The following is a 26,749-nucleotide window of genomic DNA, read 5'->3' as shown; positions in this document are numbered from 1 at the left end:
CAGCAGCCTGTGTGTCGCGGCTTTTGAAACGCAACACCAGCCTGTCCCACCCCGAGACTTCATTCTTTCTACAAATATTGTTTACTTATTAATTATATAGAGGTACTTTTGGAGAGCCTAAACTGTTCCTGATATTTTTCATGAGTCACCTTATTTGATTATACCAAAAAGCCCTTACAAAATGGGAACGATCATACTCATTTTACAGGTAAGGAAACCAAGGCTTCGAGTAGAAGTTTGCTCGAGTTTAGACAGTGTATAAGTGGATGGCCAAGGATTGGAATGGGTCTTTTTGGCTCCAAAGTCTCGTGATTTTCAACACACCCCCTTGTTTCTCTTTAGTAATGATCTCTCCTGGTTCTCATTTCTTACAGCCAACCTCCTCCTCCGCCAACCTAACCTGTGCTGGGTCACCCGATCTCCTCTCTTCTCTTCGGGCCCTCGTTTGCCTGCAGAACTCCTTCAGTCTAATGGCTTCAGATACCATCTGTAGGTGCTGAAGACTTCCTAACCGGTAACTCCAGTCCAACCTTGGGGTGCAAATATTACTGAACTCTAGACTTATATATCCAGTTATAACTTATAACTTATATAACTCAGTGCCATTTGCATGTGTGATGGACATCCCGAACCTAACATACCCCCAGATGAACTTCTGATATTCACCTAACCTGTTCCTTCATCAGTCTTCATCCCGACAGTTGGCAATTCCAACTTTCCAATTGCTCAGGTCAAAAATCTTGATGTCGTTGTTTCTTTTTTCACCCCAAACCCAAATCCAAGCCATCTATAATTCTGTTGGCTCGATCTTCAAAATATATCCAGAATTGAGCCACTATCAACACCTCCACTGCTATAAGCTCCACCAAGCTGCTGTTATCTCCTGTCTGGATTATTGCATTGGCTTCCTCACTGGTCTCCCTACATCTACTCACAGCCCCAGAGTGATCTTCTTAAAACCCAAGTCAGATCATGTCATTCATTTTGTTCATAATCCTCCAAAGGCTTCCCATGTTATTAGAGCAAAAGCTCATGGCCTCACAGTGGCACACAAAGCTGTCATGATCTGTCTCTTGTTCTTTGTTATCTCTGTAGTGCTAAGAACAGTGCTCAGAAGGTAGCAGGCACTCAGCAAGTATTTGTTGAATGAATGAATTTATAAGATGCTTCTTTACAAAGTGCTTTTACATCTATTCTCTGGTCATTCATCTTCATAGCCTTGCGAAGCAGGGATCCTCGTGTCCATCTTAAAGAGCAGTAAAATAAGGCTGAGAGGGAAACTTGCCTGAAGTACACAGCGAGTTGATGGCACAGGCCAGACTAGATCAAAGGTTCAGATATCAAGCTGGAGCTTTCTGCTCTGCAGATGGCAAAGTGTGAAACTGACTAAGGCCTGGATGGGGAATGTCAGCTCAGTTATCTAGATGATAGCTGGACTGTTGTAAAGATTAAATAAGATAATGTAAGGCACTTAGCACAATGCCTAACACATAAGAAATATGAGGCATTGTTATTTTATTATTAAATTGTTATAAGTGGTTGATGCTGGTGGCCAGAGGGGTTAGGGGTAGGGGACAATGGTCAAAGATAGTTTAGGAAAAGTTTCAAGAACAAAAATGACCTGATGGAACTGTTTGCTCTATGTACATTAAAATAATAAAAATTTATTCAAAAAATTTTATTAGTAAGAGAGTTACTAGTTAAAACTAACTTCATGTCCCACGTAAAGGTGGATTATCCCTTTTGCCTGTACCTAAAAACAAATGGGCCAGCTACAGAGGCCCAGAGATGTGTAGGTTAGAGAAGTAGGGAATTGGGTAAAGAAAGATGAAATTTAAAAAGGAGAGAGACAAAAGTCAGGAAATACAGGGCTATGGGTGGCCAAGAGTGGACAGAGTAGGAGGTAAGGATGGAGAGGGGCAAGAGATAGAAAAGGTTATGGGGTGGGGAGGGGAGGAAGAATAAAGGGTAAAAGGAAAAAAGAGAGGGAGAGAAAACAGGCAGGGTTTTATGCCCTCAGTTTATTCGTTAGTGTAATAATAGCCAACACTTACTGAGTGCTTATTATGTTCTAGGCACTGTTTGAAGCAGTGGCAGTGCCTCATTCAGTATTCCTGTGGTATGTCTGCTCTTGAGCATTTGCTCTACCCTTCTTGGATTTAACATCCCTGCTTAATCCTGTGTGACTTTCATTGTCTTCTGGTTAACGATAGCCCATCCCACTGATGTTGACTTTACATGTGAGTAGCATTGGCTAACTGCATGTGTGTGGACACAAAGTATAGCCCATCCCAGAAGAAGCTTTGGGTCACTGTGTTTCTGCCACCACTCTGTTCTTCCCCTCTGCCTCAAGAATAATACGTCCCACGTAGGGGCTGCTCCTTCAGCCTTCAGCCCAGGATGAAAGGCATGTGGAGCAGAGCCACGTAAGCCCACCTGGAGCCACCTGCAGTCACATGTAACAGGCCAGAGAAGTAAACACTCTTGTTGTAGCCACTATTTTTGTTGTTATTTGTTACTACAGCAAAGCTAATATACTTTTCACAATCTTAAGAGATAGGAATTGTTATAATCCTCATATTACAGATGAGAAAATGGAGGCAAGTAACTTGCCTAAGGCCGCAGGTGGCAGACAGTTTGGGTCCAGAGCCTATGCTCTTAACCTCTACCTAGCAGTATCTCTCAAATAGAATTCCAGGTTATTTTTAAACAAATTAAATTATTGAAATTGGTCACACTTGATATTTACAAAACAGAAAGCTGAAAGGGGGGAGGGAAAAGGAGGGAGGTACAGTCAGGGTAGCAAAGATAGGCTGTGTTCTCGTAATAGCACATCTTTCTGGGAGAACTGGGTCAAGAGAGGCCAGATCCCTTAATGGCTGGGGCTCCTCTGGGAAACGGCTCGCAGTGGGGTCCAGTGTGTCCCTGAGCCCAGTTGTATTTGAAGGGCTCATTCTAGGAAGAAGAGGCTTATGGGCTGAGAACAGTCTTGGCAAGACAGCTTCCTTTTACTATGGCTTTGTCCCTTGCACCCCACTCCCTTGCAGACAGACAGAGACACACACCAAAAAGCACTGTCTCAACAGGGAGCACTGCTGCCTTGGGTCTGCATTTGGCAACAGTGCAAAAGAAGCCGGTCACATGTGTGGCCCAAGGGCCAAGTGCAGTAAGGAGCGGTCTATCTCCCATGAAGGGCCCCTGAACAAGGGTTCTGTCCACCAAGGCTGAGAGTTTGCTTTTTGTTTCCTTTGGGTTCTCTGGGAAAGGAAACTCTGGGAATTCCCATTCCTGAGTTTGCAGAAAACATCTCTGTTAAAAGTCCAGCCAGGAGGGAGCAGAGCCCCACCCGAATGCTGGAAGTCCAAGGGCAGGTCAGCAGCTGACTTTCTCCCAGACAATCACAGATCATGGGGGCTAAATACAGCACGTGCACTTGCTGTTTTTACATTTGGAAAGGCTTGAGTCTGACTGCCTTTCCTGCCCGAGCATGGCTGAGGGACTGAGGGGCAGGGAGGCTGCTGCCCAGCAGGGCACCTGACAAAAATATCCCACTGCTGCTTTGCAGCTGCAGGGCACCTGTATCCTGCCCACATGGGCACATTGTGTATTGCCAGCTTCTCCGCAGATCACCTGATCTGACAGGATAAGCCTCGTGCTTTGTTTCCCTAGGACTAAGGGGCCAGATGTATCCTGGGTGAACGAACGGCTTTATTTTAACAGTGGGAAGGTCTTTAATCCATTTTCTGGAAAACATTCTAAGCAGGTAGCATATGGTTATCACCATGGGAAAAACAAGCTGTTTTTTGATTCCTTCTGGTAATTTGCTCTGGGCAAATCACCCTGTTTTTCCTGAGTTCAGATCTTCTTTTGCAATCATGTTGATTTTATCCTGTGTTTATTATTTTCCCTGGTTCTGGAGGCCTGACCTGGGAAGACCGTCCTGTTTTAAGAGAGGACACTCATCACAGGAATCTTCACTTTATCTTTGGATACATTTACTACCTGCGATACCAGTGAGTTAAGCAACATATGACAAATAATCTAAGCTCTGTGGAGAGAGGCACATGGAACTCCCATACAAACCATCAGGAAACCGCAGAGCCAAACAGAGAAAGTCTGAAATTGTGGTGTCAGGGTGAGCTGAATTAGCAGCTTTTCAAATTGCCTCTGAAAAGCAAGTAGTGTTGATAAAAAGTTTTGTAACCCCTCAGATGATTGCAGAAGTGCACAGGCATACCTTATTTTATTGTGCTTTGCTTTATAGTGCTTCACAGGTATTGCATGTTTTTTTTTTTTTAATTGAAGGTTTGTGGCAACCCTGCATTGAATAAATCTATTGGTGCCATTTCCCCAATAACCTTTGCTCACTTTGTGTCTCTGTGTCACATTTTGGTAATTCTCACTGTGGACAAAAAAAATGTAGCCAGCCATTTCAGTAAACAAGAAATGTTGGTGCTATCAAGACATCAGCCACTGCAGTCGCTCCAAGGGGTGCACCCTGAGGGCAATTTAGGATGGAGAAAAACAGGATACTGGCCCTAGATAGTTAAGATGCGTATCTAAGGAATAATTTTAATGAACCCAGACTCTTGCATCTTCCCATACACCAAAAGGCACTAAAATCATTAACGTGAGACTTCTGCTTTTTGTGATCAGCAGTCATCTTTCGGTGTTCAACTACATGTTTGGCTTTTTTTTTTTTTTTAAGCAAAAACTCCTGAATATCTTGCTTCCTCCCTTACCTCTTTGGAACAGTTCCTCAGAGCTGTCTGACAGGCTGTCTCATGGGATATAGTTCTCAGTAAGGTCCCCAAATAAAACGTAACTCACAAATTTTAGGTTGTGTGTTTTTTTTTTCAGTTGACATCACAATTTGCAAGCCTTTCATTATTATTATATTTGTTATGGTGATCTATGATCAATAATCTTTGATGTTACTATTGCAAAAAGATTACGACTTGGCTCAGATGATTGTTAGCATTTTTTAGCAATGAAGTATTTTAAAATTAAGGTACGTACATTTTTTTTTAGACATAATGCTATTGTACACTTAATAGACTATAGTAGGGCATAAACGTAACTTTTATATGCACTGGGAAACCAATTTGTGTGACTCACTTTATTGTGATATTTGCTTTATTGCAGTGGCCTGGAACCAACCCTGCAACATCTCTGAGGTCTGTCTGTACATTTTCCCTTTTTTTGTACAACTTGTTAGTGATTTCTTAGCTATGTTATTCAGAAGTTAGTTTTGATAATTCTATTTCACAAATGACACGTATCAAGACAGGCCTTAAATGAAGTAATATTGTAACAACTGAAAGAAAACAAAACAAAACAAAAAACCCCAAAAGCAAAACTGGGGATGTTTACAGAGGGTTTCTTCATCTGATGGCTTCCCATGTGCCAAGCCCTGTCTGCTCCAGGGCTGGCAGGCCTCTTCAGGCTAGAATGTCACACACACTCTCTTAGGCAAGTTGGGCTCAGTCTTGGGCCTCCTTCCAGGGACCTTCACCATCTCTCTGCCCTGCTGGTCCCCTGACCATCCAGGGTGTGTGGCCTGCTTCTCCCAGGTCTTGTCTGAGACCCCTGAACACAGGGCACAGCATGGCTCTGTCTTTGTCCCTCTAGGGCTGAGCACAGGTCTGGCACAAGGCAGTCCCTCAATTACTGCTGAACAATGGAAAACAGTTGTCCTTGACCTGAGCTTATAAATAGGGTCTGGGAGCTATTTCACTGTTTTACTGAGGAGCCCTGTTTGAGTCGATCTCTACCCTCCCCTAGACCCCGTCACCGTGCCCCGCCCCTAGCCCTGCAAGATTCCCGAGGTCCTCCTGATGCTGGGACTCTGCGATTCGGGGTGACCCTTGTGCATGTTGTCCAGGCTGTCCACAGACCCCCACCAATGACTCCTCTGTGCCCTGCAGCTGCCTCTGTCCTCAGGCCCCACACCAGCCCCAAGATTGTGCCCGGAAAGGAAGGAGTCATGTCAGTGTCATGAGCCGTGGGCTGTGGCTCAGCTTTGGCTCTTCTGCCAAACTTGGCCACGTGTACTGTGGGACAGGAGTGTCAGAGGTTAGAGCAGAGGGTCAGGGTGGACACACACAAGCAAAGAAAAGAAGCTTGGACCTAACTCCTTCAGTTCAATACAGCACACCTTTATTGAGTACCCAGGAAACTGTGCTGCCAAAGGCGAGCAGAGACAGCAGAAACTACAGCGGACCTCCCCTGGGCATCTCTGCGCCTGCCTCTGTGCAGATGGCGCCAGGCTGGGGCAATCCTGTTGTGAAGTTCACCCTGAACAGTGGGTTCTATTGGCACGGCTGCTCCCAGGCTCTGTTCTTTATGGGCGCTGCACAAGGCACCGAGGGAATCTCCCTAATATTGAATTTCTATATTTGGGAGACTTTATAGTTTTTCCCTTTAAATTCACTATCCATGGGCCCCAGTGGGAGAATGTGGTCTCCAGTTTGCTCTGTTTTGGACAGACACCTTACGTGACCAATGTAAACTGTTACATAATTTTTGCAAATGCCTTCTTGTTCATTCCAGAAGTTTTCCATCAGCTGACAAACCCAAATTGTTCTGTATCTGGCCCCAGGGGATTCAAAGCCCTTTCTCCTCAAACAGACATTTTTCCCTTGGTGGCCCTTTGATGGGAAGTATTGAGAGGGGAGGAATGCACACCCAGAGAGGGCAGGAGGCACACAGGTGTCCGAGGAGAGCAGCAACGGGGCAGAGCGCGGCCTTCCCAAGCCACTGCCGGCAGTCCCTGGACAGCTCCCGCGCTCGCATGCACCCTGGCAGCGTCCTTTCAATGCCACGCGGGTCACCTCCTCAATGTGATCAAACTGACATGTTTCTTGCAGCGAGCTCCTTGTAAGAATCCCTTCAGGTCTTGCTGAGGAAGCTCAGAGTGAGTGCTGCAGAGAGAAGATGGGCTGCTGGTGGTCTTACTCCCAGTCTGACCTCTGCTGCCGGGGCACGGGGCTATGTGAGGCTCATGGAGTGACATCAGAGGCTTGAGGGCCAGGGACGCCATGGTGAAGTGCTGGCTGGGAGCATCGCACATCCCATACCCGCTGGCAGCCCTTGCTTTACCCAGCGGAGTTTCTGAGCGGCAGCATGAGACGAGGGCAGCCGGGGGTCTAGTGGTTCATGTGTTTGACGAGGATAAGGGCTTGTGGTTCTGGGCTGGGCACTGGGAGAGCAGACGGAGCCCACGCCCTGGAAACAAGGTCATGTTCTGCTCTCCTGAGCAGGAGAGGTGTGGAGTGAACAGGACTGGCCATGCTGTCCAGCTACATAAGTGGCCCACGTCACAGCTTCAGGGCTGCTCACGGCCCAGGCCAGTCTCACACGCAGACCCCACCCAGCAGGTTCCTGGCTCCTCAGGCTTAGGTCTGGGCACTGTGAGTGCTCACCTTGGAGCCAAGAGCCAGGGACGTGGGACTCATGCTACCTGGGCAGGTGGACAGGTGGAAACACGGGTGCCGGATTCCTCAGCCAGTGTGACCAATCTGTGTGACAATCAGGGCCCGGCCGCCAGTGCTCAGAGTGCGCTGGCTGCTGGAGGCTTCGGAGGAGGCAGGTGCTGGTGGGCTACTTGGCCTCCACCAGCTGCTCCAGGCGCTGTAGCATCGTCAGACGCAGGGCTTGGAACCTGGAGGGAGACACAGCCAAGAGGACTCACTGATACTGGAGGGGACAGGGAGGGGGGGAGCAAGGGAGCACATAGATGCTGGGCCTGGAGACCCACGGCTCCTGACCGGCTGATTAGTGGCCACTATCTCTCCTCTGTCAGGAGAGGGAAAAGCCAGGCCCACATCCCACAAGACCACTGGCTTTGAGGAGTAGTCAAACAGGGCTGCAGACCCTGTCAAGCTTCAAAGCAGAATGATCTTTCTATTCCAAAGATTCTCCAGTACAGGATATGGGGATATATGTATATGTATAGCTGATTTACTTTGTTATAAAGCAGAAACTAACACACCACTGTAAAGCAATTATACTCCAATAAAGATGTTAAAAAAAAAAAAAAAAAAAAAAGATTCTCCAGTACAGACAGGAGTGTGCTGGAGTATACAGGGCGGCAAAGTAGGGATCAGGAAGCCAGCGTTCAAGCCCCGGCTCTGCAGTCACGTGATGCTGCCTCCTTCCTTATCTCAGGCCACTGTTTCCTCTCTGTACATTGAACAGGCTGACCAGGTGACCCTCAAGTCCCTTCTAGCCACGGTGACACTGCTGACTGCATGTAGACTGTTTCCTCTGATCGAGGTCTCTGCTGACTGCCTGAATGGGCCCTGACTGCACACATAGAAGCCTTTCTAAGAATCATTCAGCCAGATGCCAGAATCGGAACCAGTCCCCTGACCGCGGGCCCTCACAGCAGCCTCTCTCCTTCCCTTCCTAAGAGGGACTCTGGGACCGAGCTTCCCCTGCAGAGGGAGAGACAGATGACTGGGATGTGCAACCTGGCTGACCTCACACAGCCGGGCCCTGATGTAGCTTCCCCAGGGGCCAGCAGGTAACACCTGCTCACCTTTCCATTGAACTGGTCCCCTGCACCTGCAAACATCAGCTGGTGCAGGCAGTTCCAATAACTGCTGCTTTGGGGCAGGCCTAGAATTCCGGCTAGCGTGAAGGGCCCAGACGAGGCTGAAGGTGCACAAGGAGGCCCCCTCTCGGTTGCTCCTCCAGAGCAATGTCACCAGCAGAACACACAACCCTGGTCCAGGGCCCACCCGTGCTCCTGCCTGACTCTCCTGGGCATTTTTCAGCAGCTTGTGCCTGTCCTGTGCTGGTGAGATTGCCAAGGCTAGATGAGTGGTCTGGGCTGCATCCCCCTATTTTGGCAGGCTGTCACCCCAGCTTGGTGTCACTGTCGAGCAAGGGGCCAGAGGGCGGTGCTGGGGAGCCAGGCTTAGCAGGTGTCCCCGAGCTGCGTGAGGACACCTGGCGCACCTGGAGGAGAGAGGTCTCCCAGCCCCGGGCCTGCGTGCTCTGCCCTGCAGACTTGCCCTGATGTTCAGTACCCACGACTGGCTCTTTAAGTGCTGCTTACTTCATGGTCAGTTTGATTATTTCTCTTTCCTCCTCTTCTTTTAATTTTTCAACAAAACTGTCCAGCACCGGCATTTCAAACTTAATGTACTGAGCGACCTAGAAAATCCAAGAACATTTTAATGTGTTTTAAATTAGAAGCCAAAAGTGTGTTTTCTTTTCCTCGTGGCTTCCATAGCGGCCGATTCAGCAAGGTCTTAAATCCAAGGAAGAGGCTGTCCTGTTTTCCTCCCACCCCCAACACTGCTCTGTGTGTACCAGGATGGGAGGATGGAGCCCATTCTTACCTCAAAGGCAACTATGATCCCTGGGAGGAAAGATTAAGCTGAATTTTAGGAAGAGCATTCAATAGTGAGTGGAGTCACACTGGGTGTTCTCTGGGGGTGGGGTGGAGACGGTGGGAATGCCATTGTTTTTAACAATGGAGTGAAACTACACTCGTCTGTGAATGGCTCAAGGGATACAGGGTCACTGGGCCTTCTCCTTGGGGTCCACACCCTAAAGGCCTTTTCTGGGCAGGGAGTTTGGAAATGTGCCCATTGCCCAGCCAGGACTCAGGCTGTCCTGAGACACAGACCTCCATAGGGTGCCTTCCATAAGCCCTAGTTAGGCCCTAGTTAAGGAGCCCTTGTTGTGGGTCTTTAATGCAATGACAACAAAACACGGTCCAATGAAGGAAAAGATTCTATCTGTCTGAGGGGGAAAGGCCAGGCCATGGTTTTCTAAGACCCAACTTCTTATCTCCCCTGAACCAGCTGATACATTTGGTAGTGGCTGACAGGAAGAAGGGCTGAAAGCAATCCTGTACCGGCCCTTCAGAACGGCGTGGGGGCCTGGAAGCATCGCCCAAGAGGGCTCTGCCTAAGGTCACCTTAAGAGCCCTTGGGAGTCCACCATGCTGTCCCCCAGCCCCTAACTCAGGAGCAGGCTTCCCCGAGCCTCAGCCCTCACTCACATCGTGGGGGACTTCCTCGCCCAAGTCAGCTTCCATCAGGAATATCCTGGCGATCTTCTCACAGGGCCCGTGCAGGATTCTGGAAATCAGCGGGTACTCAGAGTCTTTTAATTTTGTCCTCTCTGAAAAAGAAGGTGGTGGACAAAATTCATGGCATCTCTGCGTCTCTTTGTTCCAGGACAGGAACGTAATGGAAGACAGATGTCCAGGGGACCTGGCAACGCTGCCAGGTGTTGTGTGATGGACATTGCCCTGATGATGTGTGATCATGTCCTTCGGTGAAGGCCCAGCTCAGAGAGGAACAGTGGCTGAAGGAGCGGGGGATGGGGAAGTGGACTTGGGGAGGCCAGGCCTGCTCAGTTGTCAGACCTGGGCTGTGCAGCACTGGACGTAGGGCCATGCAGTACAAGTTCTGCAACAGCAGTTCTCAGTGGGCGAGAACTCCTCACTGATCCATCTTGAAGACCCAGATGCACATTCCTCCCCACTCCCTGCTGAACCTACTGGAGAGAGCGGCTTACCATGTGGTTTTGGTGGGATTCTGAAAGGGATGACAATGTGCCTGGATTTGGGCCCGGGAGGGGTGCTCGTGGTGGGGGCATAGCATGTCCCAAGGCCAGGAGGGCACCTGCCCCGTGCCCGCTGCACAAGCCAGCCCAGCCCTCGGAGAAGGAGCACAGCTGGTGAGCTTGCCAAATGGACAGGGACTTTTGTTTTTATGATCGGGAAGCAAAGGCAGACACTTACCCCCAGACTCGTGAACGATGTAGAGTGCAAACTCACTGGGACCATTTTCCACCTGCACAGGTAGTAACAGGAAGTCAGACCGCGGCTCTTCCAGACAGGAGAGACAGAAAGGGACCCCTGGTGGTAACCACATCCTCAGTGCCACACACACAAATCCCCAGGCACCCTCCCCTCTCTCTGCTTAAATTCCCAGAGATGCCAGCTCAGCTGAGGAAACCTGGGTCATCCTTCTAGCCAGGAGCCATGGCTTTCCCCAGCCCCCTCCCGTAACGAAACAGCAAACCACCAGCAACTGGGGCAGGGCCGCCTGTGGGCAGACTTACTCGGAACTTGTTCAGCAGCAGGGTGAGCACCTGCAGGGTGGTCATGGTGCTGTTGACTCTCACGTTGGTCATGGACCCATAGGCGGGAGTAAACACGGAGGTCTGTACCGGAAGGGGGAGGTAGTTCAGGGCAAGTCCAGAGGGGACACGGGGCTGACATCACACAGGGTCTGGGCATACTGTCGGCCAGATGGTGCTGAGCAGGCTGCAGCAGCAGGCGAACCTGGGCTTCGGGAACACCTGCGTCTATCCATCCACAAAGGTCCACACACAAGCTGTGCCCACATCTGGGCACGCGCAGGGAAGCTGTAACAACCCACATCTTACAGAGGCCTCTAAGAAAGATGCCTACAAAGCCATAAGGTCCAGCTCTCTGGATTCCAGGAACCAGGGCCGTAGAAGTAACTCACAAGGGGTTGGGGGAACCAGTCTCTCCTCCACTCTTTCTGTCGATCAAATCACTAAGTGTCTGCTCATCCTAAGGCTGAACATTCTCAAATCTGTCCACTCCTCTCCATTCTCCCAGCGGTGCCTGAGGTGAGGCCCTCCGTTTATACTGCATCAGCTTCTCAACTCTCCCCTTCCAGTCTCCGCCTTCCAATCCATTACCCACACTGTTGGCCAGAGGAACAACCTTTCAGAAATTCTGCAACTCAAAGTGTGTTCTGGACCAGCTGTGTCAGCATACAGTCTCAGGCCCCCCCAGTCCAGACTCCTGGATCAAAATCTGCATTTGAGGAAAATGCCCCGTGATGCTATCTGTAGGGTACACTTTGAGGAGTACTGTCTTACAGCATGTCCCACAGCCTAGACAGTGCCATCCGTGGCTCCTCTCATGTTATGCACATGTGATACATGGTTCCCTCCCAAGTACCCTGTGCTCTAGCCACATGGCTTCTGCACAGTTATGGGGGCCCGTGACATTCTCATAGGTATCTTGCCTTTGTTTATGAGACACCATCCATGAAAGTCAACCAGGGCATTGCCTGAGGCTATTAAGTCCTCAATGATCACTAGCTAGGTAGTAAACCTGCTAAACACTTTATATATAATCTTTGATTTAATTCTCACAACAGCCCTTAGAAGTACCTGTCACTAGTCCCCTTTTCTTAGGAAAGACATGGAAGCTTGGACAGGTTAAGTGGCTTGTCAGCATCGCCCATCTAGAAAGGGCAGAGCTGCCCCAAACCCCATGCTTCACCACTGTGCCACAGGGGCCTCCCTGCGTGTCCGACTTCCGTGTGGGTAAGCTCCTCCTTGCTTTCCAAATTCCAATTCACACATTCCTCCTGTATGGCCCTAGCTCTGCTTTTCCCAGTAGGGTCTCGGGGTGCGTGAGGGACTTGTTCAGTGTCCGCAGCTGGTCCCCGAGTACCAGAGCCAGACTCAAACTTGGACCTGCCTTCTGCACAGCTGAAATGTAGAATGCCTCTGGGTGATACAGAAAGCCAGCCTAGGTTTTCAGTTTCTAAGAAATATGGAATACAGAAGTCAGGCTATTTCTAGGAGAAGAAAGGTCATGTCAATAAGACATTGTTAGTGTTTCTTCTGCCTGAAGTCTTTTCTCAAGAAGATACCAACCAACTCCAAGTAGGAACGAGGGTACCGTGGCTGTTTTCCCATCTCTAACCACAATGGTTTTCCCCTCACAGAACACATTTGAATCTAACAGGCCAGGGCAAAGCAGTGAACACAGGTACTAAGTTTTACCCAGTCTGGAAATCAAGCCAACATTACTGTGAATAAGAACACTTTTGGAAAATAATTGAGTGAAGCAATAGTGTACAGTTCTAAGAAATAAAACCTGGAATAACAACCCCAGGAAGTTAATTCTAGGAATTTTTTTTTTTTTAATTGTTGCCTGTGACTCAAGTACTTTGTTGCCTGATTTCTAGGGACACTGATTCTGAATGCATGTAGGGCAGGGCGAAAAAGAGGGAGCCCCTTACTCATCCAGGAGATGTGAATCAACTGTCCAACATGCCTAAGACACTAGTTCCTGTCCTGGAAGGTACTCACTCTGCCTGGAAGAATGGGTCTACATTTTGGCACAGGTAAATCTGTGACTGGGGGAAAATCTGCCCTTACTGGGGCCTGAATGGGTAGTGTATCGAGTGTTGGGCTGGCTGGCTAAGAAGCCCTTCTTGGCAGGATGGCTCCAATGGACATGAAAGGCTGTGATGAAAGCCCTCATTGTTCATTTGTTCATTTCAAAGGCTACAGAGTGCTCAGACATCTCCGTGTCCCTGTGACATTTGCAGTGACTAACGTAAGATTTAATGTGCCCAACACACCTCTTAGAGATGACTCCCTTAGAGTAGAGGTGAATATACTGAAGATAAACCCCGCTATTTGTTACCTTGAGTCATGGAGCAAAAAGCTCCTTTTTAGGAATGTAGAACTAGAAAGAGCCTAAACCCATGCAAATAGTCTTTCTAAATTTTTGAGTAATCCCTTAAAATAGCATATCAATATATATTCAAATACTAGCAAATGGTACTTAACACTTTAAGGACAAAACCCCTTTGGAGCAAGATTTAAAGAATACCAAAGTCAGATGGTGGGTTCTTTGGCTAATCTAGACATTCTTAATCTCTGTTTAACTTCAGCCCTGCCTCCCCCTCCCTCTCTCAGGAAACTACTCTCAAATAGTCCTGGGTTTTCCTGGATTTAGTAAAGATAACCTATTGTCCCTCATTAACACTCACTGCGAACCTAGCAGGGAGTGGAGGGAGGTCCTGATGGTGAAGCAGGGTCCTTTCAGCCTGCCTTGCTGAATTCTTCATCCCAAAGTGCAGGGCACCCCAAGAGTGGCTTGAATGGCTCCCAGCAGACCTCACCTGGGGGACTGTTCTTCAGATCTGACCCTGAGACCTCCCTTTGCCCAGGCTCCCCTCCCCCTCCCATGAGTCATCACCTATCAAGAAGGCAGCTGCTTAACCTAAAAACCTTGGCTTCCAATTTCCCAGTGCTGCAGGATGTGGCTGTGTTACCAGGACACTCCCCATCTAGGGCCTCACCCAAACTGCCACTCGTGCCATTTATAGTAACAATCAACTTCTCCTTTTACAGTTTGGTTTGTTTACGGAATGATGTCATCTGGGGAAGGAGCTCTTTTTCCTGAGGTCAGTACAATACATACTTGGACAAAAGGCTAAGTGCTGGGAATCAGGAGCAGTGTGGGTTCTCTGGGACACAGACACACGTGCTCCTGGGCACACCTCAACCTAGTTGCCTTAATCTACCAAGTGAAAATGACAGTAGGGGACATGATGTTCCCATATCAACTGAGCTTGGGTGGAAACCTCATAGAAAATTGCCTTATTAAAAGTGAATTTGGCATCACTTTCCAAATATCCATGCAACTTTTGAGAATGAATTGACAGTGAGTGTGTGATGGAAAAAATACAGGCTTTGGGGCCATGAAGTGGAGTGATATTTTGATGTGACTTTGGGCAAGATAGTTCTCCTCCTGAGCCCGTTTCTCCATCAGGACAGGGGCATGACCACATCTGCACACAGGGCCATGGTGAAGGTGAATTCCGGCATGACCACCACGGAGCCGGCCTACAGAAGGCCCAGTGGTTACACCCGTGCTTGGGGCTGTTCCCTGTGGCCTCAGCCTCAGGGCCCGGGAGAGAGGCCAGGCTGGGACATCACCTTGTGGTTGTAAAAGTGCCCGTTGATAGAGAACCGATGTCGCCGGATCCTCTGGGCCTCACCGGGGGCGCGGCACCTGGGCCGCCTCTGGATCACACAGGCTGCATCGCTCTTGGTCCTCATAAGCTGTGGGGTCTCCTCGTCCTCCTCCATGGGCTCTGTGGTGAGAAGTGGATGAGGGGGTCAGGCTGAGGTGAGGGCGGTGGTGACAGAACCGCTCCCGTGGTGGTCCCGAGTGTGGAGCGTGGCTCCCTGTTGCACTGGGCTACAGCAGACGGCGATGTGACCACTGTCCCTGTGACGGAGGCTGGGGTCCAGCCTGGGTGATGCCCACTTTACAGACGGGAAAGGTGACCCCCAGACAGGATAACCTGTGTCACCATGCCGCATGGCCATAAGCCTCTGGGCCTCCGTCTCCAGGGATTCAGAGCAGGACTTTGACAGCCCCAGCCCTGTCCTCTGGGACAAGCCCTTCACTGAGTGCAAGGGGAGGGCGCAGAGAGGACAGACACACAGGTACGGAACCCGGCGTGTGGGGAAGAGGTCCCAGATGCCTGCAAGGCCAGGGGGGAGCCGCACCCTCTGCTGGTGTTCTCTCCTTTCTATAAGGGTGCACGTTGCAGGGACTCAGGCAAACTACATCACCTCTGCAAGCCTCTGATTCCTTTTCCCTAGGTGAGGAGTCGATAAGAAAGCCTCTCCCGGGTTGAGGAGGGATCTAGCAGGGGCTGCTCCTGAAGGGTAACAAGCCATTCTTGGCTACTCCACAAAGCTGATATTCAGAGACGGTGGTCATGAGCCAACCCCTCCCTTCCTTCCCACCCCAGATGAGCAGGACAGGGTCCTGGGCAGCTCGAGGCCCCACTGACCTGAGCTGTCTCTGGAACTCTCCTCCCTGGGTCCGGCCTGAGCACTTGGTTCCTGGGCAGTGACTCTGCCATCCTGAAGAGGTGGCTCCTTTCTGAAAAGAGACAATTGTGGTGCTCAGAGGGCTGCAGGCAGAGAAAAGTAGCTCAGGTCAAAGAGAAGAGGCTGGCTGCCTTTGTGGACAGGACACAGGCAAGGATCAGGGCAGGCAGAGCTGAGGCCAGGATTTCATGTTAAGTCAGTGTAAGAGATTAAAAGAAAAGCAAAGGATCGCCCCAGTGTCTGCTGGAAGGAGACGGAGTCTGTCCTGAAGAGCCGGTGTCCTGTGCTGGGCGCCGTTGCCTGGACACAGGGACACACACAGTGCCCAGGCGCTGCTGGGTGCTGGGCTGAGGCAGCTGGCATCTGCGGCCATGTGCCGAGGGGGCTCTCTGGGCTGCCCTCAGGCCTGCGGGGTTCGGGCAGCAGCAACCTCGAGGGCGCCAACCTCCAGGCCTCTGAGCAGCGTGGTCTCCAAGCCAGGGTGGCTGGTGCTGGGCTGGAGAAGGAATGGGCGTGATGGGAAGTAGCCACACGGTGAGCAGGAGCCTGCAAGGGGCAGACAGAGCATCCCGCCCAATGCTGAGCGGCCTCTGAGGGCCCTTGTCCGAGACTGCTCGTGGGACCACTTCTACCCTCCTTTCTAAGGAGCCCATCCAAACTCGAAGCTCTAAGTCTGTGCAGCTCAAAATTTGCTATGAGTGACCAGGGATACCTGGGGACGCCCCAGGGGCGTCAATGTGTTAAGGGCTCTCAGAGAAGCAACTTTAAATTTCTGAAGGGGAAAATGTTTTGAATTTCTGACTCTTAGAAGGATTTATTACATGCAGAAGCAAGCAAAACGCAGCAGCAAACTGCCTGTCGACGGGGCGGGGTGGAGAGGCAAACGTCCATTAAAACGATAAGGCAGGTAGAAAACCATTTCATCCCGATCGAAACATTCTTCTGATATTTAAATAAATCTGATATTAAATTCTGATAAATTTATAAAAATAAATTCTGATATTGAAATAAAAGCAGAGCAGTAGGAGGCTAAAACTGTATGCGTTTTTAACATAGAACAGGAGATGCTGAGATGCTTAGCTTGCAGAGGGTGTCGGAAGCCCCCCACCTAGAGCCCTCTCTCTCTTACAGGCAAGGAAAGTTTGAGAAGTACAGCCAGAGGTGAGGGGAGCCTGGAACGTTCTCCAAGAGGGAGGTGACTTGGTTGTCATGGAGAAGGACCATCTGGGGGTGAGGCTGCAGGTTGGCAGGTGAGGTCATGGGCTGAGGCCGTCACGGGGTGACAGGGATGAGGTTGGGTTATCCTGCCATGCTCCTGCCCCAAATGGGAATGGGGCTAGGCTGAGATCAACTTCCCCCGCCCCCGACACCCCAAACGATACTTTCGGGTTGAACAGGTGTCACGGAGACCACCTGGCCCCGCCCCACCTGGCCTGGTACTCACGGGCGTCCTGGTGCCCAGGAGGCGGAGGAGAGGTGCATGCGCTCCCTGTCATCCTGTATCTGGAGCCGGATGGGCCGCCTCAGTCCCCAGGAGATGTTGAGGAGCCCCTCGATGATCAGAGCCCCTTCTTCCTGTGGGGATTCACACGGGTCAGCCTCTTCCCCCAGAGCAGCCGCACTCAGGGGTCACTGCCCACCCTCCCCACCCCCGCTCAGGACTCAGCCCCTGCCCAGGGGACTCACCGTGCACTCAGGCCTCCCCAGACACGCCCTCTCCTCCCTGGCGTCCTGTCCTCCTTTGGGGGAAGGCCCACGAACTTCTATGTGCTCCAAGGCACGTGGCCCGGGGCCGAGAGGAAGCCTGAGGCGTGCCCTTCCACCGCCCGGGTGCAGGGTCTGGGACAGGGCGGCTGAGTCAGGTGTCCCACAGGAACGCGGCCGCTGTCTGGCAGGCACGTCCACAGAGCGGCAAGGAAACACGTTCCAGGGAAGCGCAGCTGTGCAGACACCAGTGCAACACAGGGCACCTCTCCACCCACTGCTGCACCTGGGCAGGGGACCCACGGTCAGCTGGCCCTCCTGGGCATGTGCCGAGGCCGCTGGATCCCATGCCCACGAGAGCAGAGGTGGACTAGGACAGTCCCCACACTGTTCCCATTAGTGGCCTGAACCCACCCCCAGATTTCCAAGCTGCCTTCTTTCCTGAGGGCCAGTCTTGCTTTCCTCACCACCTGGGATATGGACAGTCCCACGTCCCACCACTGGCACACACGCTCAGAATATCTACAACAGCTCCCAGCCCGCGTCCCCGACCAGCCTGCATTTCCCAAGGTCTGCAGATGGCATGGCCACTCCCCTGCCACCAACCCTGAGGTCCTAATCGACAGAGTCCTCCAGAGGCACCCTCAGCCAGCTCCCACTTGCTCCCCTCAGGTCCTTGATTCTGTTCCTCTGACCTATTTCCGGCTCCTGTATAAGCGCTACCACCTCCAGGCTCCCTGTGTCCAGCCTCATCACTCCCACATGTGTGCCTGACCAGGCTGCTTTGTCTGCACCCTCAGAGCACCTGCCAGAAACCTTCTCAGCTTCACGCTTCCACAGAGTCTAGGTCTTCCCAGCTATGTGCTCCTAATCTGCTTTGATACTGGTCTTTTGGCAATGAACTTAAATCGTCATTCTCCCAAAGCCATCTCAAGCACCATTTTAGATTCACAAATGCCATTTCTTTCTCCTTGCTGACATCAAAAGCCCTGTGAGAAGAGGGACCTTGTGGAAAATGTCATATCCCTGGCAGTGCTTACAGAGGTGTCCTGCAGTGTCGATTTCATGGTTAGTTAGTGATAGTTTAAAACACCCTGCCATACACAGAGAAAATAGTTCTCTTCTGTTCAAGTTTATCAAAAACACACATAGCTTTCTGGAATGGCCTTGCACTATTTGCTAAAAAAGAAAACAAACAACAACAACAAAAAAACCCAGAGCTATTTTTGATAACCACTGGTGCTACACCGGCACAGATATGTAACTAAAGATATGTAACTGTATGTATATAATATGTAACAGATATGTAACTGTAAAGGAAAGACTAGATTGATCCACTGGAGTTAAAGGTCCCGTGGGGATAGTAAGAAAACCCAAAGTGGGGTTCAAGTCTTTGTTTTCAGACTTAGCTTCAGATGCCTCTGTCAGATGTTGACAGGTCGCTGGAGAGAGCCTCTGCCCCACCAGGAACACATCTCGGTGTGTTCATTCATGGACATGTTTATTCATGGACACCAGCCCCACGATGGACTCTGGGTGGAGGAGATGAAGCAGACCCAGCCCCAGACCCTTTGATGCCCTGGGGGCACCGCTGGGGCAGGGGCAGCAAGGCTGGACATACTGAGGCCAGACCTCCAAAGTTGCTGTATGAAGGCTCTGGGGACCTTGCCATGAAGAAGGAGGCAGGGGGACTTGCTCTGGGGAAGCGAGGGGCTGAGGCAGAGCTGCTGCCTCTGAGGTCAGGGTTAAGCTATGCTGGGGACCAGCTGGCCTGATGTGACTCAGGCCTGGTGTCCCTGCACAAGCAGCACGGGTGCGCCCAATCTGAGCCCCCTACCACTGCTCTGCCCCCCAGCCTGGCCCCATCAGAATGGAGGGGAGACCCTGTCAGCCTGCAGCTTTCTCTGATCAAATCAGAGAAGCCCAAAGCAGAGAAGAGGGACCTCCAGGGCAGCCCTCACCACGCAGGTGGGGAGGTAACAGGACGAGAACACAGGTCCCGGAGCCTGGACTTTCTACAGGTTGGGAAATCAACCTGGGCCTTCTAATTCTATCCCAGTCAACACTTCCCTCCTCAGTTCAGCCTATTGGCTTATTTGCTACTTGCAAATGAATTCAAAGAGAGCCAGAGAAACAGACAAAGGCTCTACAGAAGCATCCAGATGGAAGAGCCATCGAGGTGGGAATTGCTATGTTTAACTGACATCCTGATCACGGGTTGGCCCCATGCCTTGGCCCACGAGAAATACTCTAGCCAGAATGCATGAACTTGGGACTGTCAGCTCCTCCCGCTTGCCTCGGTATCTAGGGTCTGTCCAACAATCAGACTTCCGACCTGAGCTTCTGTCTCAGTGACTTGCTTTCCATCCCCTGCCTGTGGGAACAAGACAATTACCTTCCAGGTGGGCCCACGGCTAGGTGGATGACGTGAGGTCTGTCTGAGAAGGGTATGGTGCTGGCTCTCTACAAGAGCTTTCCCAGGGTCACCTGCCTCTCCCTCAGCTGCCTCCTGTGCTGACACACTCACCCCTGGACACTAGCAGAGGCCTCCCAACACTGGCCAGATGCTCCTCGGTCTCCCTGTTAGCTGCCCTTTAGCCACGCACAGCGGCAAAGTCAATCCTTCAAAGCAGAAGCCAGACTCTTGCACCCTTGTTCAAATCCTGCAGTGTCTGTCCATCCCCTTCGGAGGGAAACCCAGTGTCCATGCCAAACCCAGTGACTTCTCCCCACCTGGGCCAGTCATATGGGCCCCTGGCTGTCCCCTGCCCAGCAGGCTCTTGTCACAGTGGCTTTGCACATGCTGCCCCTCCACTGGGAACACACGACCCTCATTTGTTCAGCTCTCTGCTCAATGTCCCCTCTTAGAGAGGACCCTCCTGACCCCTCGACCACAGTGCAGCTGGCCTTTTCTTTGCAGCTGTAATCAGTACCCAACATCACAGCACCCATCCACTGAGTACTTAATTCTTTCCCTAACAGCTAAGCTCTAGGACGCAATGATTTGTTCACTGCTTATGTTCTCTGTACCTAGAACAGTCACTGGTGCACAGGAGTACTAATTAGATACCTGGGGAACAAAGAAATAAACCAATTATCATTTGAAAGCACCACATCTGGGAAGCAGCAAGACCAGGACCCTGCAGGCTGCCCCTGGTCCCAGAAGAAGGTGGGCACATCCCAACTCCCAGCAGGCCCAGGGAACCTGGCCTTAGCCGCCTCCAGGCTGAGCCCTGCATCGCTGTGTCTGGCAGGGTCCCTCACAAGTGCAGGCCCAGGGCTCTGCAAGAGCTAGCACCGGGCCAGAGTGTCCTGGGGTTGCAGGGTACTAGTGTAAGGTGTAGTGGGGAACACTTCTAGGCGGAGGTGGCAGACCCTAGGGCTGCTTGTTGGAGCCCAGTGGAGCCCCCTGCCTCTCCCAGTGGCCACCCCACCCCTGCCCTGCAGAGTAAACATTCCCAGAATGCCCCACAGGCGCAAACGCTTGCTCCAAGCTGGCAGCTGGGTCAGGCCCCGCCCGCCAAGCTGTTTTCCTCTGAGAGCCTTCCTGAGAACTGCTATTTTGGGCCGTGTGACAGTAATTGATTGCTGGTGGAAAGGTATAAAAGCAGCTGCCAGGCCCCGAGGTTCGCCAGACAGCTCAGGGAGGATTCCACTCTGGACAGTGGCACATCGTCCAGAGGTCGTAGCACTTCTTCCTCGTCGCCCTCCTCCCAGCAATCTGACGCCGGACACAGGGCTCCAACTGCTGGACCCCGATCCCTCTGCCCTGAGCTTCCTGTGGACTTCCTTGCTCATCCAGCTCCCCTGCTACCCCCAGACCTCCTCAGCTACAGGTAAGAGAGAGCAACTGCCCTCTGGTTTGCGGTAAAACAAAAAGGCGTTGGGTATCTTTGAAGCAGTTCTCAGCCTGGGACGCACACAGCCTCACTGCAGGTTAGAGACCAGGATGCAGCTAACTGCTGTAACAACAGCTGCGGAGGGCTTTATATTCATAATGGAATTTCCCATGAGGTGTCATTCCACAAGTTTTTCCCAACGCCCTTGAGAGGTGTATTTTTAACCCCATTTTATGGATGAGTAAGTGGAAGCTTGGAGAGGTGACTGTGCCAAAGGACTCCGTGTCAGGAACTGCTAAGTTTGGTTTTAAACCCAGGTTTCCTCTGACTCCAGTCTGTGAGGCTGGGTTCTCTGATTTGTATGGGTTCTTGAACAACAGTAATGATAGGATCTTAAGTAATGTTAGCAGGAAGAGCCCAGGAGTTTGAGCCTGGTCTTGGATCTGCAGACTTTAAACTGCTCTCAGGCATGTGATTCACCAGGCAGCCTCAGGTGGGGAGGGGACACAGGAAGGGTGTCAGGATGGCACACTAGTCCCTCACCCCAGTCCTCTGTCAACCAACAGGTTGCTGCTTCCTTGTGGCCGGCAGCCATGAGGTCCCGGCTTTTGCTTTCTGTGGCCCACCTGCCCACAATTCGGGAGACCTTGGAGGAGATGCTGCCCGGTGGGCCTGGAGAGGACCCCCCCGCCTCCCCTAGCCTGGATGACTACGTGAAGTCCATCTGTCAGCTGGCGCAGCCCACCTCAGTGCCGAATGAGGCTGCAGCCAGGGTCCGACCCAGGAGACCCCACCGGCCAGCCCGTTCCCGTGAGAAGAGCTGCACCCCTGGGTCCCTACAGGACATCACCACCCGCTTCAGTGGCCAGCAGCCCACACTGCCCGGGGCCAGCACTGTGGACCCCCTGGACTGGCTCTTTGGGGAGTCTCAGGAAAATTGGCCAAGTGGGAGGGACATGCCAAGGAGGGCTGGATCCTCTGCTGACCCCTGGGCTTCATGCAGACAGACGGACAGTGGCAAGGCCCAGGGGGCCCCCAGAGGGAGGCTGAGTGATGTCAGGGCTCCAGGGCACTCTCTGCTGAGACTGCAGAGGGACTGGCACCAGTGCTCCCAGGCTTCTGGGCTACCTGGCCAGGATGCAGTTTCCCCAACAAGCCCCCGTCCCAGCAGCGTCCTTAGAACTCTCTATTTGCACCTCCCCGTGATCCATGAACTCTGACTCCTCCCCAATAAAGACTTTTGCAAATAACATACAGGTCTGCGTCGCCTCTCCACCCTCTCCCTCCCCCCACCCCGGGTGGGCACCGCCTCTGGCAGGTCTCTGGGAGGGAAGTGCCTCTCTGTAGAGGCTCCCTGCTTTGGCAACTCATAGTGAGACCCCTGCTCCGAATAAGAGCCTATCTCACATGCTGTGGCAATCGATACGCATCCTGTTTGCACTGCTCCTAACTGGCTGATCACCTCGGGCAAGTTACTTTAACATCTCTTCCTTGGTTTTCTCACCGGTAAAATGGGGGTAATTAATGGGACCTGCCTCCTAGGTTGTGCTGATGAGTAAATGGGCTAAAACGCGCACACACCCTGGCGCGCGTGTCACAAGCCCACACATGGAGTAGCTGTTGTTTACGTGGTTGCCTCACAGGTGGGGAAATGAGTAGGTGGGGGGAGAGGAGAAGCAAAGGCCGCAGCCCTGGTGGTTTCAGAGCCAGGCCCTGGGCACTCACAAGTCAGCCCCTTGGCTCCCCACACCCCTGCTCCCCCCAAGAGGCCCATGAGCAAACAGGGGGTCTCAGCAAATACACCTGCTGTGTTTCGGGGGACTTGTCACTGGGCCACCCGTGGGTACCTCAGTGGCTCCACCTCACAGGTCCTGTTGTGTCGTGGGCAGCGTTTTCCCCACGCTGATGGCCAAGACAGAACCTGCACCAGCTCAGCCTGCAGGGCACCAAACAATTGGACAAGGTGGCCCTGTGCCCGCCCATCCCCACCCTTACCTGCCTCCACCCAGGGGCCACTTATCCGTGGGGCAAAGTGCAGGGTGTTGTCCAGGTGCCCTGCTGTTGGGCAAGTTCAGGGGCCAGGGCCTCACCCCACATGTCCATGGTTCCCCCACAGCCCTGGGTCCCTACATCCTGGCAAATCCCAGTTCCCAGAGGCATCTGGCAAGCAAGGAGGTGAGGGTGAGGGATAGGGGAGGGGGCAGATTGCTTTCCTCAGGGAGACAGGTGAGGCATCAGAGAACTCAAAAGAGACAGGCTTAAGACCCATTGCCCTGTTCTCTTGGGCCAAGTCAGAGCTGGCTGCCCTGGTCAGCGTGGGAGGGACAGAGGAGAGGAGGAGGATGGAGCTGGGGCCACGGGCAAGCTCATGGCCAGGTTCAGTTTCCTCCACCTCCTTGCCCTGTGGACTAGCAAACTACTTTGCCTTCCTTTTCTCTCTCTCCCTCCCTCCCTCCATCCCTCCCTTCCCCCCTTTTTCCTTTCTTTCTTTCTTTCTTTCTTTCTTTCTGATTTTAAAATATTTTAAAAATTGCTTTGGACATTTACAATATTTATCTGTCCTCCTTTATGTGTATTTTGTGGGGAGGCAAAATGTAAACCATGAATTTAAAAGAAAAAGTTTCAGACAAGCAGTTCACTTAGTTTCCTGATCTGTAAAATGGGGACAGCAACGCCTGTCCTTCATCCCTACAGTGGTTGGGGAAACGGTACAAATGAACTTGGAGATGGAGTTACAAGCACTGTATACAAATTTTCCAACTGTCACAACCGCTGTGTCTCTGGTTGACTCAAACCTCTGGGTCCCTGACTTTCTCCAGCAAATATGTGTGGGGCAGGCTTTGGCCAGAACGTCCTAAGGAGGTGGTGAGGAGGGCTGACCTGCTGAGCGAGTGCCTGGCTGGTGACTGGACGGGTCAGGCTTACTGGGCCAGCCTCATAGCAAAGCGGTGTGAAACTAGGATGACGCTGGCTAATCCCCCCAAGCTCAGAAATCACACTGCTGCATTTGCAGAGATCAGATAGGGCCAAGGAGATTCCTGGGCTCTGGGCTCCTCTGCTAATACCCCCGACGTAAAAGGAGCTAATGGCACCTTCAGAAGGTGCCAAAAAAAAAAAAAAAAAAAAAGATGAATAAAGGCCTGGGGGAAAGGGCTTCTGGCAGTGTCCCAAGCTCCTGAAGACAGAACAGCCTAACAGAAAGTCCTCGTGGTGGGGCCCTATGGAGCAGTCTCATTCTCCTCCCACCCACCACTGAGACAGGGAAGGAACACAAATGCCCCTCCCACCTGGAGGGACAGACTGGAAAGCACTCAGGAACCCCCACGGGCCTAGCACTCACCAGGAACCGGTGGTCTGTCTGTCAACCCTGTCATTCCTGCCTTCAGGCCTTAGAAGAAGGGGAATCATTATAAGAGGGAAGGGGACCCCTGACGGAGGGAAGGTCCTTCCCTTTCTTGCACTCGTGCAGCGGGCCGGGGGCTGCGGTCCTACACTGGGTGTAGTGTGCGCTCAAGCCACCAGGGGGCGCTTTGAGCCTACTCAGAGCTGAGCGCGGGGCGGGGTGGGAGGCTGGCTTTGGCAGCGGCCACACCCCACACCAGGACACCAGGGCCCTACTGCCTCTACTCATACAGTCAGCAGTGATATATTTGCCCACTGGCATTTCTGGGGTGGTCCATTTTTCTCTGGAAGCACCAACCAGCCTGGTTAAAATGCTTTGCTATCTTCAAAAGGCACAATTGCTCCCAGTTGATCACACTTTTCATTGTAAAACAAGCAAAATGATCTCAAAGGCAAGGTTTACAATGAAGGAAGCTAGTGCTTCGGCCTCCTGAGCTGGAATCGTTTGTTCCTAGTTCTGTAGAAGCTGGGGGAAAGTTCACAGGGAAATGCCTGCCCCAGGGTGTGGCCCCTGCCAGTGACACATTTCATCTCTCCGAGTTCTGTGGGCCCCAGATGAGACAGTGGACAAGAAAGTGCCCCAAACAGTAGCAGCCAGCCTGAGGTTGCTCCGGGGCAGGCCCAGAGACAACAAGTTGGGTGGGGGGTCTCTTGAAGAGCCCCTTGCAGCGCTGGGAGGGCATACCCGATGCTGATCGAGCTTGGGGATCAGGGTGACGAACTGCTTTCCGGGTCCCTGAGGCGTGGTGAGTCATACTCAATCAAGACCTCCACAGACCTCCAGAGCTTAATGCTGGCGATGTTATCGCTGTATTATACACTTCTCTGCTCGGGCCTTGGAGCCATGCCAGAATCTTTGACTTCCTTCAGGGTCATCTTGGGCCACAGACTCTAAGAGTCTCAGTTTCTTTGTTTGGAAAATGGTCACTCCTCCCTCACAAAGCTCTTGTACTACAATAAATACAACAGAGGCAAAGCTCCTCTTGTCTGCCCTGTCCTCAGCGTCTGCAGTGCCGGGAGAGCCCAGTCTCAGGTGGCCCGGCAGCAAGTTCTAGGAGCTATGAGTCTCTGAGGCCCAGAAGGTCCCAGGTCAGCAACCTGAGGAACTGCAGAGCCCCGGACGCTGGGTGGTGGGTGAGTCACCCAGAGACGTCGTGCCCCAAGAACCAGTCACGCATTTCAGCATTAGAACTCCCGACTCCCAAGCCGGTAGCCTGTCTCTATGGTGGCGGTCACCTCCCAAAGACACACACTCCCTCAGGCCGGCACACCTTGGCTGTTAAAGCTGCAGAAGGTTCCTGAAAGGTACTTTCCGGCTCCAATGAGGTCAGGTCAGACCCTCACACCTTCTTTAGGGTTAGGAATATGAAAATCCCTGCCCGTGTGATGTTAAGTTCCTGCCTTTGGGGCCAGCAGGAGCACCTCTTCCCCACCGCAGGGTGCTATACTCCTCCATGTGGACTGTCCCATCACACAAACAGGTTTGGGGCTTCCCGGTTCCTCTCCTCACTCAGCTGTTCCTACAGAGGGGATTGTTTTGGGGAATCCCAAGTGCCAAGGTCAAGCTCTTAGACGAGCTGTTCTCAGACTTGGTCTTCGTCAGAATCCCCTGGAGGACTTGTCAAAACACAGCTGAGAGGGTGAAGAGTTTCTGATTCAGCAGGCCTGTGGGAAGGAGGGTGATAAGAATTTGCAGTTCTAACCAGTTCCCCGGTGATGCGGAAGCTGCTGGTGTGGGGACCACATGTTGAGAACCATCATGATCTTAGAGCAATCCCTGGATGGCCCAGAGCTGAGGAACAGGGTCCAGTCAGAAGACCCCACCCCATGCCTTCAGCACAAGAACCGAAGTGAGCCCAACTCCTCACTCAGCAGCACAGATCAAAACTGCCCAGCACGCTGGGGCTCAGGACTCATCCCAACTTGCTCCAGGCCTGCATCTGCTGGCTAGTTATCTAACACCTATGCACAGGTACCGCACCATGCCTAGCTGAGGGGATGCAGGACTAGGAGGGCACTTGGCCCAGGTCTAGGGGCTTATCACTCAAGTAAGAGACAGCGAAAGCAGAGATAACAGGATGCTAGGATCAGAGCCCTGCGGGAAGCAGTAAGGAGCTGGGCCAGGGCGGGCTGCTGAGACAGGTTTC

At 52.0% G+C, this 26,749-nt stretch overlaps 2 protein-coding genes and 1 long non-coding RNA gene across 9 annotated transcripts in view; 2 read left to right on the top strand and 1 right to left on the bottom strand.

The window, feature by feature from the left end:
- The first annotated feature begins 70 nt into the window (after window positions 1-70).
- Window positions 71-12,977, top strand: LOC309642385. Of its 6 annotated transcripts, none has more exons than XR_014253132.1 (5): window positions 71-208; window positions 375-523; window positions 3,920-4,013; window positions 5,146-5,177; window positions 10,959-11,075. It is a non-coding gene; the product is annotated as an uncharacterized lncRNA (long non-coding RNA). The 6 variants fall into 6 exon arrangements; XR_014253135.1 differs by lacking the exon at window positions 10,959-11,075 and adding an exon at window positions 8,200-9,058; XR_014253130.1 differs by lacking the exons at window positions 3,920-4,013; window positions 10,959-11,075 and adding an exon at window positions 12,202-12,977 and having other exon boundaries at window positions 375-489.
- RASSF4 (Ras association domain family member 4) overlaps window positions 6,138-26,749 on the bottom strand; it is a 33,556-nt gene continuing 12,944 nt past the window's right edge. For both annotated transcript variants that reach the window (XM_082423911.1, XM_082423912.1), the window contains exons 4-11: window positions 17,102-17,232; window positions 15,618-15,709; window positions 14,749-14,906; window positions 11,089-11,190; window positions 10,766-10,817; window positions 10,019-10,140; window positions 9,065-9,162; window positions 6,138-7,663 (exon numbers count right to left, since the gene is read on the bottom strand). In XM_082423911.1, coding sequence (XP_082280037.1) covers window positions 7,603-7,663; window positions 9,065-9,162; window positions 10,019-10,140; window positions 10,766-10,817; window positions 11,089-11,190; window positions 14,749-14,906; window positions 15,618-15,709; window positions 17,102-17,232 — 816 coding nt within the window. In that variant the 3' untranslated portion in view covers window positions 6,138-7,602. The remainder of the gene's footprint in view (window positions 7,664-9,064; window positions 9,163-10,018; window positions 10,141-10,765; window positions 10,818-11,088; window positions 11,191-14,748; window positions 14,907-15,617; window positions 15,710-17,101; window positions 17,233-26,749) is intronic.
- On the top strand, window positions 13,000-22,450 carry DEPP1 (DEPP autophagy regulator 1). The gene is made up of 5 exons (XM_082423947.1): window positions 13,000-13,142; window positions 14,161-14,213; window positions 16,789-16,907; window positions 20,940-21,197; window positions 21,767-22,450. Exon 5 carries the CDS (start codon window positions 21,794-21,796, stop codon window positions 22,418-22,420), a length of 627 nt encoding a protein of 208 aa, XP_082280073.1. The 5' UTR covers window positions 13,000-13,142; window positions 14,161-14,213; window positions 16,789-16,907; window positions 20,940-21,197; window positions 21,767-21,793; the 3' UTR covers window positions 22,421-22,450.

Source organism: Balaenoptera physalus (genome assembly GCF_965194825.1).
Source record: "Balaenoptera physalus genome assembly, chromosome: 14".
NCBI classification, from domain to species: domain Eukaryota; kingdom Metazoa; phylum Chordata; class Mammalia; order Artiodactyla; family Balaenopteridae; genus Balaenoptera; species Balaenoptera physalus.
Note: the sequence above shows the minus strand (reverse complement) of the source record. Positions and strands in the feature narration are given on the sequence as shown.